This window comes from Lynx rufus, unplaced genomic scaffold (genome assembly GCF_022079265.1).
Source record: "Lynx rufus isolate CCGP_SWC_20201006 ecotype Redwood Valley unplaced genomic scaffold, mLynRuf1.p SCAF_2, whole genome shotgun sequence".
NCBI classification, from domain to species: Eukaryota; Metazoa; Chordata; class Mammalia; order Carnivora; family Felidae; genus Lynx; species Lynx rufus.
The window spans coordinates 74641823-74656809 of record NW_025814834.1 but is presented as its reverse complement, the minus strand read 5'-3'; the positions used below and the strand labels follow the sequence as shown (position 1 = coordinate 74656809).

Sequence of the window (14987 nt, the reverse complement as noted above, 5' to 3'; positions counted from 1 at the left end):
TAGTGAATTCACTGCTTCTCATTTTATTATTATACTTATACTTTACATATATGTTATATACTCTTCCATATACATGAAATGATTAATTTTAGAAAAAACGCACTTAATTTCAGTTTGGTTGTAAATGTCTCAAATTCTTCTTCTAAAATAATTAGTGGATAAGATACCTATATGAAATAGAAATATCAAGACATAAATCTTTCCTTAAGTGGAAAAAGAATTGAATAAAACATGAAAGAGGGGGGGAAATGAGGAAAAAACCTACTGTATAAAATAACCCTTAGGATAAAGCCAAACTAAAAATGTCACTTTCAAAAGACCTCACATATTACAATTAAATATGGTAGAATATATAAGGGGGTTGGGAGAGATTAAAGCATTAAAACAGTTCTGGAATTAGTTAGATGGTCTGTAGTCCTTGCCTCATCTTCCCTTCTTTCTCCGTGTGCAAACTAGAAAAGTCTCTTCCCTCACATAGGGCCAAACTAGCACTGCAATGACCATTTATTGTGTGTATATTCCATGGTGGTCACTGTCTGTGCTGTTGGGCATGAGGAGATAACAAAGGTCTTGGCCGTGAGGAGGCTTTTCTGATGAAAGGAAATAAGCTCAAACTTCAGCAAGTTAGGGGTTAGAAATAATTTAGTGACTCTAGGGATGATTGAAATTGTAATACTCTGTCTGGCATGGACATAGAACACCAAACATGTCTGTGTCCCTACAGTTACCAGCCTCTTTGCAGTCAGATGGGACTGTGTGACTGACTCTGGTCTATGAACCATGAGTGGAAATGATGTGACTCACCTGAAGCCAGAGCATCAGAGAGCCACGTGTGACCGTCCAGCTCCTCTCTGTGCCTGACCTAGACACTTGGAAACTATGCGTTGAGACAGCAGCATCCCAAGATCAAAGTTACCTGCATTACTGAATCAGCACAGGGAGCACAGCTGCCTGACCTGTTGGGGACTTTACACAGCAAGAAATCAAGTCTTGTTGTGTCAAGTCATTGGGATACCAGGGCCTGTTACTGCCACTTAACTTAGCATTCTGTATACATATAGCTAAAAGAACTAAAATCTTTCTGAGGACTGATGCAAGGACATACACTTACATACATGGAAAGAATTGGATGCCTAGATTAAGAGAGAAGAACTATGTGGTCTCCAAAAACCTTCCCTGGTAACTTACCTCAGAATTACAATAGGTAAAACATATATAAGAACACAGCCTTACTTCACAGCTTTGCCACTGGTTGGGGATATTTGGTCGAAACTTCTGGTCACAAACAACCTTTCTCATTTCCTCTATTGATGGATCTGAAGGCACCATGTCATAATAAGGCAACTGGTACTCCTCAACAATTCCTATAAGAAATTTGCATGATAAATTTCCTAGTGTGAATAATAAACAAAGACGCTTATTTCCAAAGACAACCAATTATGTCTTCTAGGTACAAGGGGCACCCTGGGAAACTGGAAAGTCAGGTTTAATAAAATTTTGTGTCACTATGAAACCAAAGATATAGGTATTAAGCACTCAGCTGAATAATTATTATGTAAGTTTATAAAATTTATATTATGAAAATGTATATAATTTTGATAATTACATATATCTTATATAAAACAAACATATCTATTTTATGAAGTATATAATTTTGACAATTACATATTATATATTACGTATGATTAAAAAAAAATTTTTTTTTCAACGTTTATTTATTTTTGGGACAGAGAGAGACAGAGCATGAACGGGGGAGGGGCAGAGAGAGAGGGAGACACAGAATCGGAAACAGGCTCCAGGCTCTGAACCATCAGCCCAGAGCCTGACGCGGGGCTCGAACTCACGGACCGCGAGATCGTGACCTGGCTGAAGTCGGACGCTTAACCGACTGCGCCACCCAGGCGCCCCAATTACGTATGATTTTATAGAAATACATCACATTTACAGGATTTTAACAATGATATAAATGTAAATATATAAAATATTTTACATAATTATAAAGATTATGTAAATTCTGATTTATATAAAATACCATTGTGCAATTCAAAAGTAATGCCTAATTAAAAAACTTATAGCATGGCCTCATTGCTCTGGGAATAAAGTATGTTTCTCCATGAAATAACCTTTTCAAAACAGAATAGCTTACTCTTTTTGAAAACTGATGGGCAATCTTTTAAATGCTGTGTTACTTACATTTGGATTATAGAAGTACCATACCTGAGAATGTGCCAAAGAAGCAGCAAAGGTACTAAATATGGACAGTTCAACATGAAGGTTCATATTAAAAGAGTCTCAAATACAAAGACCTGATCTAAATTATCAGAATATTACTTGAAATTGAGAATTTCCTTATAAAATTGTTTTAACTATAGTACTTTTAATGTAAAATATTTAAGATGTGCCCTCACAAATTACTATTTCAATAGTTGAAGAAAATTTAAAGACAATGACCTAAAAGCACATCTAGACAATTATTAATATGAATTAAAAAAAATTGTTACAAACATGTTTGAGTCATGCTTTTTACCATGCACTGTCCTAAGCCCTTTACATGTTTTTTTTAATTTTTTTATTTATTTTTTAACGTTTATTTATTTTTGAGACAGAGAGAGACAGAGCATGAACGGGGGAGGGTCAGAGAGAGAGGAAGACACAGAATCTGAAATAGGCTCCAGGCTCTGAGCTGTCAGCACAGAGCCTGATGCGGGGCTTGAACTCACAGGCCATGAGATCATGACCTGAGCCGAAGTCGGACGCTTAACCAACTGAGCCACCCCCGCGCTCCGTTCTTTACATATTTTAACTAATTATTTCTCAAATCCACAGACTAAAAGAGGAACCGTATTATCCCTACTCTATAGAAGGAGGAAATTGAGGCACAAAGAGTCATAAATTTGGTAAAGGTCATAGAGCTAGTAAGTGGCAGATCTGGAACTCAATCCCTGGCTCCAAAATCCTACTGTAATTTTATTGCTTCTATAAATAGCTTCATCTTCCTGAATGGTGTACTATTTCATCTGTGAATAAAAGGGGGAAAATTATGTTTTCTCATTCAAGTATAATTTTAACCTTGGAAGCTTAAAAAAATTTTTTACTCATTTAAAAAAAATGAGATTAGTGTAATGCAAAATGACATCAATGCGAAATATAAAAACTGAAGTTGGTTTGATAATGACAGTTGTTTTATTGAATGTTTACTATAAGCATGCTCTATACTAATTAATTAATTAAATCAATTTGTTAGATCCTCAAAGCCCAAGGGGTCACTTCTATGATTCATTTTACAGATGAGGAAAGTGAGACCAAGTAACTTGCCTAAAGTCAGATATTCAGGAATTTGCTAAACCATAGCTTAGTTTTAAGTCTTTCTTCCTTGGAAGTGAAAACTCTAATCCATTTTCTAACAGTAGTTAACTTTTCTCTGCTGAGGCCACAACTCCCTCAGACTGCATTTGTAGGGTTTCATCCTTTCAAACTCTTCCTCTCATTATTAATCTCTGAACTGCTAGGAGCATTGAGTCAGGAAGTTAGTCTATGCTCACCTCTGCCCACCATCGCTTTCTCTCTTCCACATGCATTATCACAGAGGGAAAAACAAAACAAAACAGGAAAAGCCTGAAAGCTAGAAGACTTCAACTCCTATGGCTCTTGTTAAGTCATTTAACATCTTTGGGTTTAATTTCTGGTATAAAGTAGGGATATAGCAGGTGCCTGGGTGGCTCAGTCGGTTAAATGTCTGACTTCAGCTCAGGTCATGATCTCACAGTTCGTGGGTTCGAGCCCCGGGTCAGGCTCTGTGCTGACAGCTCAGAGCCTGGATCCTGTTCCAGATTCTGTGTCTCCCTCTCTCTCTGCCCTTCCCCTGCTCACTCTCTGTCTCTGTTTCAAAAATAAACACTAAGAAAAAAAAATGTTAAGTAGGGATACAGCTAACTGCATACAAACTGAAGAAAATTTTCAAGTGCTGGGCAAAATATCATTAAGAAAATCAGAATTATCAGGAGAAATGTCACTCCCACCTAAGCAGTAATCACAATATAAAATCAGCATTATACGTAGGGTGCTCCACTTTTGCCAATGGAAAGCTACCCCTAAAAGGTAGTCTCTTAAATTTTAAAAAATGATTCAATATGGTGCTTAGAAAATAATACATACAAAATCATATCTTATATTCAAAGCATCAAGGAAAGACAGATACAAAATTATCCCCAACATCTTACCTCCAACTGAACACCTTCGGGCTATTTCCCAATAAACCAGACCAACAGAATAGATGTCAGCTCGTTTGAAGGACTCGAAGATATTCACATTCATAGTATCATCAAGCATTTCAGGAGCCATATACCTTGAAAAACATGCACATTTCAGATTCTGTGTATGACTTTACAGCAATCCAGTAAAATACAATCTTAATAAATCCTGTCACAAAATATAAATTAGGATAGCTTACATCATTTTTAAAAGTAGATCTAAGTCACTGTAATAAATTAAATTTAAATAATACAGTTATTGAATGAACCATAATTAAAAAAAATTTTAAATAAAACCAGAGGTCACCCTACTCAGTGTCAAAGCACAAGTGCCAGGAGCCAAATGACTTGCAAAAAACAAGCTTGAGGGAAATTCAGTAAACAAAGCACTCAGGAGGAAAGAGGGAACTCAACTCCCACCAACAAATGTTGCCATGTAAAGCTCCTTGAGGGCAAGAAGCATCTCTTATTCATGGTGGGCCCAGGACAATAACGCTAGTGCTCAGCAGCATACCCTAAATACCTTCTCAGAATGAACAATTTTATTTTATACTGGTTTCAAAAAATATATACACAATATACATTGGCTACAAGAAAATTACAACCTTGTTTGAATAAAACTAAACAAAAGATATCTACAGGCCACGGGACCTGACTGAGTCTAGCTATCCTAGGGAGATTTTGATGATTTCCCAAAATATTAAGATCAGGATGCAGTACTCTCCCAAACTCTTAAAAGTTTTAGATCCTCTTAATGAATCCAACATCCAAGGCTTCCCTGGGGGTCCCTAATGTGGAGACTGTCATATGGGCAAGCTGAAGTTTGCTTTTCAGAGGGAAAAGAAGAAAGGTCCCATAGGGCCGCCTGGTTTGAACAAACTGCCCTGAAGCGTTCCTGGGGCCTCATTAAATTCTAGGGAACCAAGAGAAGAGCTCAGAGTGATGGGCTTGGAATCTAATCTGGCTTGGAGGAATTATATCAAAGGAGCATGAGCCTGATGTTCAAATAAAAGGAAATGGAAGTATGCTGGCTACAGGCTGGCCAGAACAAGAAAACACCAGAAATCTCACTCCCAACGGGCCTGTCGTAATACATATGCAGTATGTTCTGTTTATCTCGTTCTTGTTCTGAACCTTCAGAGATTCTGTTCCCTGAACGTGGGAAATATGTCCAAACTCCTATTATTTTAATATACATCAGTTTGGGAGACTTAAGGATAAGTACAATTCCAGGTAAATACAAAAACTGTTACACGTCCTTAAATACTAAGGGAGTACAATAGCACATGTATGTATTTATTTAGAGTCCCTCACTTACCTTGCTCAATATACTGATTCTACATCTCTTGTTTAGAACCTGAAAAAATAGATCTAGCCCTGAGTTTCAGTACATTTATAAGTATAAAGGCTTTGGAGGAGCTACATACTGATGACATGTTTTTCCTCCTATCCCTAGGAAAATGTATTCTCAGAAAGTGGCGCACGAAAAATAATGTATCACCATCTCTTCCACCATACCTATCTACTGGATTCCTTACCCAAATGACTACTGTCTATACAACTAAAATGCCACCTGTCCCTGCTTTATAAGCATTATGCCACTGACTTCTCAATGACCCACAGAAGACTTCTTGCTTTCTGGGGCCTAATGATTTTCCATTCAGACCACTCGCCACCAAAAACACCAAAATGCACACACGCATCCCATGACGTCACGTTTGGGAGGCAGTCACATGTCTCAGGGTGCTACCAAAGCTAGTCATCTTACCTTTTGGTTCCTACTTTAGGATTCTGAGGTATGTCAATAGTGTTCAGTACTGAATCATGCTTCACGGCCAACCCTAAGTCTGCTATGGCACACGTTTCACACTTTTTCACTAAGATATTCTTTGATTTTATATCTCGATGAGCAATCGCAGGTTTACCTATGAAGCATAAGAAAAAAAATACTCCTTTTTTTTGTTGTTGTTACTAAAGATTGACTCTCTCCAAAGGCAATCACGTTGAAGACCTGGCTCAAATGTCACCTCCTAAGACAAGTCTTGCCTGACCACACATCCCACATCCCCAGTCATTCTCCACAGAGTACCTCGTTTTGCCTTCTTCAGAACCCTTATTACTGGCTATATTGTTCATTCCCATGTGTGTCTATCTGTCTTTCCCAACTAGACTGAAAGCTGCCTAAAGGCCTGTGTCTTGCTCATCCGCAAGGCTCTGATGCTCAGAACACTTGTTGGCACTTGGTGGCCACTAATAAATTTTTGTTGAATGAACAGGGAAAGAATTGGCATCGCTACAACCACGTGAGAATATAGCAAATATTCTCTTACAAACATGTTTCAAACTTTTACTACCCTACACCAGCAGTTCTCGAATGTGACCCTAAAATCCCTGGGAGTCTTTGAGTCTCTTTTCTGAATACATATCTGTGTGATATTACCTTTTCTTCACATACTTCAACCAAAACAACATATCGGAACCAAGTGGATGAAGAACATGCATGAGAATCCAGACATTAAGTCAGACATTAAGGAGATTTGCAAAAATGTAAAACAAAACCATTATTTTCACTAGATATGGTTTTTGTATTATAAAAAAAGGATGCAATTTTTTTAAAAGACGTAAATTTTTGAAACGTATTTCACATTTAATCAGTTAATTAGCATTCAGTAAATTAATAAATATTTTTTACATTTCTCAATTTTAGTTCATAATATAGTAAATGTTAACAGGTAGAACCCAAATACACAAACACTTTTGGGATCCTCAGTAGTTTTTAAGAGTTTAAAGGGCCCATGAATCCAAATTAGAGAATTATTGCCCCGACCGGACTAATGACTTTCTAGAGCCAATTCTCTATTAACTCAATAAATAGTAAGGACAGTGCATATTATTTGGCCTTTGAATACATGATATGTAAATATCTTTTCAAGATCACATTACCATCTCCCATTATTTTAGTTATCAAAGGTAAATATTTAAGCTATCAATATTCTCTGAATATAAAGCATTTGCCCCCCACCCCCCCCCCCCCGCCCCAAGTAAGATCTCCCAGGTGTATGTGCTAAATGGCAAAGCCAGAGCCACCAGTATAAAAACATTATTATGGCTAATATACACAATGGTGAGTATATAGATGACAATTGCCTGCATCATGATAATACCCTCAGTTTTATAAAGTACCTTAGTGCTTCTTTACATTTGATAATTGGAATAAATTAAAATACAAGGAAGCACTAAAACACAATTTGGTGTTTCCATCCTCATATTGAAGCAGAGAGAACTTAGAAAGAAAACACGTACCTTGTGTACCAACAATCTCCATATGTAAGTGGGCCAGACCACTCGCTATGGAAAGTGCCAGTTTGATCATGCCAGCCACTGTTACTACGTTTCTATTCAAATAGTCATATAAGGAGCCCAGTTCGTGGTATTCAGAGACAAGCCAAAGTTGAGTCCAAGTTCCATTATCTAAATGGAAAAAAAATCATTTTGTTGCATTAAAAATCACTGTATTATGTTAAGGAAGAAACCAAAGGCTTTTAGCAAATGTCAGTATTGAAAATAAATCTGTATTGTTAACAAAGGAAAGTTAATTACTTTAGTGATGATACTGACAGTCCAAGTTAGTACAGTAAAATTTCTCACTGAATCCCTGAAGATGTTGATATAATAAAACCTGTTATACATACTGTAGCTATAGGAAGCTGTGAGAGTAATTATGATAAGTGAACAAGTTCTTTCTTATTCTCTCTATACACTGATAACACCACATTATAGGAAAAACTACTGACAGATGCTCTTAGGCTCAGTGTTGTGCTATAAATCACTCTGAGCTTTTAAGAAAGATTTTTCCAATAAAAACCAGAAATGCAACAAATGTACACAAAATATTATCACTATAATAAAAGTCCGAAAATTCTAAGAATGTTCATGTTGTTCACTTTTCAAAATATGAAGTTGATTTTCCCCAAATGCTTACATTAAGAGCCAGTTATGAAACATTTTCAAATAATTTACTTCATCTAACCAAAAGGTAATCCAGCTTATGAAATATTTTTAGCAGAACAGAAATTAGCTTAAAACTTCTCTAGGTATTAGAGTCCCTAGAGTTAGTTTTAGCTTTTGGAATGGGGTCTACAACAGCCCTGGGAAGCCCTGACCAGTTCTGATGCTCAGAGAAGGAAGCCATAATAAACATTTGCTCCGGACTTTTCCTATTAAATGCTTTATTTACAAAAGCTAACTCTTAATCCAAATATTTAATTTCCAAATCCGGGTAGCAATAAAATTTCCTAGGAATACAAAAATCAACATAACGTGATAAAGCTCAGTAATAAACTGACCATGAATAAAACTAATCCCTACTCCTAACCCTCTCTCTGCTCAACGCCAATGGCTACCTTTGTCCTCTCACAACAACGTCTTTGTCAGAGAGTTGACTAACCAATGGAACTGTAAGTACCACAAAAGATTTAAAAATGAGGATGAAAGCGATGTTAGAGGTCATTTGAAAGCATGCACAAAGCCACTGATTAGTAAGCCAGTGACAGGTAGACCAGTTAAACTGAAGAAGGAGACCATCAGGGATGATGTCTTTTGGGCCTATTGTTTTTTATAATCAAATAAACATTATGATTAAATTAGACCCACCCATCAAGATGATCCATATAACTAAAGTCATTACTGCGTTGACAACAATGCTAATTAATCTAATCAGTAGGTATGCTTCAACTCAATCTTAGGAAGGAAAAGTTCTTAGCTCACTAAGAAATGTCTCATTTTTGATAGTCTGGATATATTTTCAAAGTATACGTAGTTGAGAATTTGGAAAGAACATCTTTCTTTTTAAAGCTCATCTTGGCTTTACTCAGTCTATACCTACCCACATGAAAAAACACAAACCACCAGCAAACACAATTGCTACCAAAATGTACAATAACTCCAGGCCTCTCTTATGTCATCTAATTAATAACAATAAAGCTTATAATAGATCAAAATAACCATAGATTTTAATTTCCATAGGTGATGGTGAGTCCCTGATACCCATAGATCATCTGTTTTTTAGATAGATGTTACAATCTCTACCTCACCAAAGTTCTTCATGAATATTACTGATTCAAATTAAAAACATTGAGTGGGTCAACTTTTGCTTCCTTTGTGCCTTGTCTCCCTTTATTCAGGGAACTAATGCACAGTTAGATGACTAAAATCTATGCAAAAAGAAGAAAGTACAGGTAACTCATAAACTTCATACCCAGTCCCTGATAACTCAGGGATTTACATCATATTTTCCAAATACGGATTTAAATACCAGGACACTGATGTTCTGCCTTGCTCCTCAAAACTCAAAAAGTGATACTGTTTGGGGTTGTTGATGTTAAGCCTCAACATATAAATCATGCTCAAAGTACATTAATAGAACATTTCACTAGAATTGATTTGCTGGCTGCCATTCTGATAATGTTCATGGAAAATTGGAATTCTGGAGTTGAAGCCTGTTCATACAGATGAGAGGTACCGTCCTAGCAAAGGTGGATATTCAGCTAGCATTCATTGGTATGTCTGTGCCAGTTATTAAAATATTGAAATATTTCTGTCCTCATCAGCTAACAGCTGCTATTCAAAATTCCAATCCATTCCTTTGCCCTAGACACCCAAAGCAACCTCCCCCACCTCCCACCCCAACCCCTGACAAGGTGCCTCCAGATTTCTCCACGAACCAGAAAATAAGGCATAAAAGCTAGCACTGCAGGGTTCTCTCAGGACTCTGTTCCAGTTGAATCTTCTATTCTGACTGGTCGATTCTTGTGCCAAACCAGTCACCAAATACTTTAAATATCAACCTGGCTATGGCGTCATCATGATTTCATATCACTTGTCTGCCCTGCCTTTATTGTATGGATCTGTATGTTTATCTGTGGAGAAGAGGAAAAGCATTTTCTATCCTCAATAAAGAAATTAGACTAGATTTTATTAAAACAAGGACATTATTTAGTTTGATCTGATGACAGACATAACACTTTTACTTGCTGAACTCAATTAGATTGAAAATACCTTTGTTGGGGGCACCTGGGTGGCTCAGTCGGTTGAACGTCCGACTTTGGCTCGGGTCATGATCTCACAGCTTGTGAGTTTGAGCCCCACGTCCAGCTCTGTGCTGACAGCTCAGAGACTGGAGCCTGCTTCAGATTCTGTGTCTCCCTCTCTCTCTGCCCCTCCCCTGTTCATGCTCTGTCTCTTTCTGTCCCAAAAATAAATAAACGTTGGAAAAAAAATTAAAAAAAAAAAAGAAAATACCTTTGTTGTCAGCAGCTATGAAACCAAGTATGTTCTCATGTCTCAGCATAACCGTTTGGTAAATTTCTGCCTCACGAAACCAAGATCTTTCATCTCTGGAGGAGAATATTTTTACAGCCACATCTTCCCCACACCATCTTCCGTGCCAGACCTCACCAAATCTACCTTTTCCTACTATCTCCTGAAGTACGATCGTCCTTGCGATTGTTCTTTGAACCAACAGAGGTAGACCTAACAAAAGAACAGATGAAATTGATTAAAAACAAGGGAGTGCCAGAAAAGAACCATCATAATGGCCATTATTTTCACACAAATAGGGAAACATTTAAACGCTTTAATAATTTTACTGATTTTAAAGAAACAAGCACCATTATACCAAACCTTAATGTCAAACCATTGCTCAAAGGAATACTCCAAATTCTTACTATGATTTTCTCTTCTCATATTCACAAATGAAAATTTCCTGAACATAGACTACTGCTACATATATTTGATTTTTCAGAATTGCTGCAAATCTCCCGATTTGCCCATCAAAACCAGTCAGGTTTTAATGGTTAAAATGTGTTGCTTCTAGTACAACTGGGGAAGCAGAAGAACTCTCTGTGTAAAACTGCAAAGTGAAGAATAAAATTCAATAATCAAGGGAGGTAATCACGTTACACTAAAAGTGAGGTATAGTCATAGAAAATATCAAATGGATATTCTGTGAACAAAAAAAAAATTCAAAGAAAATATATTCTGAGTGTATGTAAAAAGTTCAGGTTCTTTGAACTAATAACCCCATGCCTAGAATTCTTTCTTAAAGATTTAACTGCAAAATGCAGAAATATTTATGTCAAAATATTTAATATGTTATTGTTTATAGGAAATAGAAGGAAAAATATCAGATAATAGAAAAATTGTTAAACATTGTTGTACAGAGATTAAGAGAACAGATAACAAAGACCTGCATTCAAATTTCAGCTGTGCAACATAACCACCAGCAAGTAATTGAACTTCTTTGAGCTTCAACTTCCTTATCTAAAAAACAGGGGCTATGGAGGGATTACTCCATAGGGGTAATCCAAGAATCAATAATCATGTTAAGCACCCAGCATAGTACCTGGTATGTTAAGTGATCAATAATGGCTAGGCCTTAATATTCCGAGAACGGATTACTGAGAGCAAGTGATAATGATGCTGCTTATGAGGTATTTCTTAATGACATGCGAAAACACTTTTGCGATAACGTTAAATGAAAATAGCACAGTAAATTCTATCCATCTAAATGAGCATACCTAGCTATTCAAAATAGGCACCGGAAAAAAGGCTAAAAAGGAAATCTATTAAATGCTCTGACGGTTATTTCTATTTAGTGGAATCGGGGTGAATTGTGACATTCTTTGGTCTAACATACATTTTCTTAATTTCCACAATGGGTACTTACTACAATTATAATTAGAGGAAAATAGTTAAAGAGGTTACAGTACAAGCGTACTCTGGAAAGTCATGTTTAGTTATTATCATTGTAGTGGGATGGCTCGGAACCTCTCACTGCAACAGCCCTCTGAGCTCTGCAGGCTTCGGCCTCTGCTCCTGAAATGTGCCACAGTTTATTCAGATGTTCTCATCCTCGTGAGAACCACCCACTGTGGCTAAACAAGCACAGACTATAAGGTGGCTATTATGGGTCTTAACAATTAGTCACGGAGCCCCACGGTCAGCAAGTTCTGAGATCATCTAGTCCAACTTTATCATTTTAGAGATGAGAAAATCGGGGCCCCGCAATAATCGAAGACTTGCCCAGAACTAGGCCGTAGTGGGAGGCAGAGCTACAACTAAAACACAGGTCTTCAGTCCAAACTCTTGCTCTCACCATTCAGTGGATACCACCCCCACCCCCAGCCCTCTCCTGCTGGGAAGACTTCCAGCAGCAAACTATAAAGGCTGTTTTTGTAGATTACAGTCAATTTTACTACTTGGCCACACAATAAAAGTTGTACTAACAATTAGCAGGCCAAATTTCAATCTCAAACTCTCTCCTCCCTCTCCCATCTTGCACACACACACTCGCAAAAACATCACATCAGAGCTAGATAAGCCTGTGTTTTCAAACCGCAAATTGAAGTGCATGACCAATGCCCCAGACCATGGGCAAAGTAAGAGAACATCATCTAAGGTACTCAGCATGGCAATTAAGCTGAGACACTAAAATTCGGTGAAAGTTGCTTTGGTATCTTTCAAGGCAACCATTCCAAACAATCTAGTTCTGCTTATACGCTTAGAAATTTCATTAGAAGAAACATGGACTCCGCTTCTCCATGTAGGTTCATTTCACTCTTCTTTTGTTTTTTTAAACCAGGGTTTGTAGAAGCTGCTGCCTATCTGATGGAAAGGTATCTTTCAGTAATGCCACTACTCATCAGAAGTGTTATATGGGGAGAGGAAAGCAGCAATGTGCCCAGACTCTTAGAAGCCACCTGAGACACAATCCGTTCTCAGAAACAGTCCCGCAGGACATCGGTCCACTTGCCTCTTAGGTATTCTATCTCTTTGAAATGTGTCCCTGACCCGGTCAGGGATAAGTTTCATGATTTTGGTTTCTCAACATCTAACAAAACTGCCTTTGCCTAAAGTTTGCTGGTCAATTAAGAAAAGCAAAGGGGAAGCAGAACCACCTGATTTCCTCTCAGTGAATGAGTTTTCATGATGGAGGCATTGCTGCAGCTGAACCCATTCTCTCTGATTACCAAAGGCATTTTTGGCCAGTGCTCACTGCCAAATGTATGTATCTGACTTGGAGAAAAAGTGCCTAAAACTCTTTCAAACTGGTCATTTTAAAAAATCATCTGTGCTTTGGTATATTTACAGCTTTCTTTTTAAGAAAGATCTTAGAACATCCTGGGACACCTGGGTGGCTCAGTTGGTTAAGTGTCTGACTCTTGATTTCAGCTCGGGTCATGATTTCGTGGTTCGTGAGTTCGAGCTCCACGTCGGGCTCTGTGCTAGCAGTGGGGAAGCTACTTGGGATTCTCCCTCTCTGCCTCTCTCTCTGCCCCTCCCCTGCTCGCTCTTGCTCTCTCTAAAATGAATAAACTTAAAAAAAAAGATCTTAGAATAATATAGAGACAAGAGCCCAACAGTTAATAAATCCAGATTTAGGTTTAACGATGCACAAAAACACCACAAATCTTAATATTAATTTTTTACTTCATGTCCTGACTCATGATTACTTTCTTAAACTAAATATCCAGGGGCGCCTGGGTGGCGCAGTTGGTTGAGCGTCCGACTTCAGCCAGGTCACGATCTCGCGGTCCGTGAGTTCGAGCCCTGCGTCGGGCTCTGGGCTGATGGCTCAGAGCCTGGGGCCTGTTTCCGATTCTGTGTCTCCCTCTCTCTCTGCCCCTCGCCCGTTCATGCTCTGTCTCTCTCTGTCCCAAAAATAAATAAACATTGAAAAAAAAATTAAAAAAAAAAATAAATAAATATCCAGTCTCCAGCTATAATATCGCTATTAATTTTATTTGAAAGGGACGTTCTTAGTCATCTTAAATATATTCCAGGAGTAGTTCTAAAATACACATTTCTATTTAACATCTTCAATTGAACTGAAGTTTTGGGGGGGGATATTAAATAGGAGGTTATTTAATCACTTGAACCTTATAAAGATACTATATAAGGTTTCAAGGAACTGGTACAAATCAGAGCTCTCTGTGCTCATATTTTGTGCCTAGAATGTCACCAGTGCTCAGGAAATTAGGGAACAGTAGTCCCCAGGATGTAATAGGGAGGACTGAGTACCAATTCTGGACAGTTTTACTTTTATTTTTAAAATTTTTTTTTCAACATTTATTTATTTTTGGGACAGAGAGAGACAGAGCATGAACGGGGGAGGGGCAGAGAAAGAGGGAGACACAGAATCGGAAACAGGCTCCAGGCTCTGAGCCATCAGCCCAGAGCCTGATGCGGGGCTCGAACTCACGGACCGCGAGATCGTGACCTGGCTGAAGTCGGACGCTTAACCAACTGTGCCACCCAGGTGCCCCAGGACAGTTTTACTTTTAAACGAAGAATGCCAGCTTTCTATGCAAGAATTTAATTTGGATTTTAGTTCTACAAACTTTGCAGTTTGGAGACAGTTCTTTCCAATATTCCTCCTTTGAAAACATGCTATCTAATTTATGCAGGGATGGCATAAACACTGCGACCCTGTTCAATGAGCGAGCAGGCAGTCTTGCCCTCAGAAGCAACAAACTGTGTGCGCTCTCTGGATGACATAATTAGGCCTCTCTTTTCTGGGCTCTGGTGAGCCTAAAGCTGCTTCATGTTAAATACGGATGCTCACACAGATGCTACCGCCACTCTGTCGTCTGCCCTTGTTAATCGTGCCACGCTCCTAAAGGCCATGGGTTGGGGAGTTTCTCAAAGTCCGCTTGGGGGAATCATCCTTAATGATTC

General features: G+C 38.1%; 1 protein-coding gene across 3 annotated transcripts in view; it reads right to left on the bottom strand.

Annotated features, from left to right (window-relative positions):
* The window catches only part of ACVR1C (activin A receptor type 1C), a 41885-nt gene that overhangs the window by 4255 nt on the left and 22643 nt on the right, over positions 1-14987 (bottom strand). For 2 of the 3 annotated variants that reach the window (XM_047084828.1, XM_047084829.1), the window contains 5 exons: positions 10551-10781; positions 7554-7721; positions 6019-6175; positions 4221-4345; positions 1234-1364 (listed from right to left, as the gene is read on the bottom strand). In XM_047084828.1, coding sequence (XP_046940784.1) covers positions 1234-1364; positions 4221-4345; positions 6019-6175; positions 7554-7721; positions 10551-10781 — 812 coding nt within the window. The remainder of the gene's footprint in view (positions 1-1233; positions 1365-4220; positions 4346-6018; positions 6176-7553; positions 7722-10550; positions 10782-14987) is intronic. The other variant, XM_047084830.1, reaches the window with a different exon arrangement.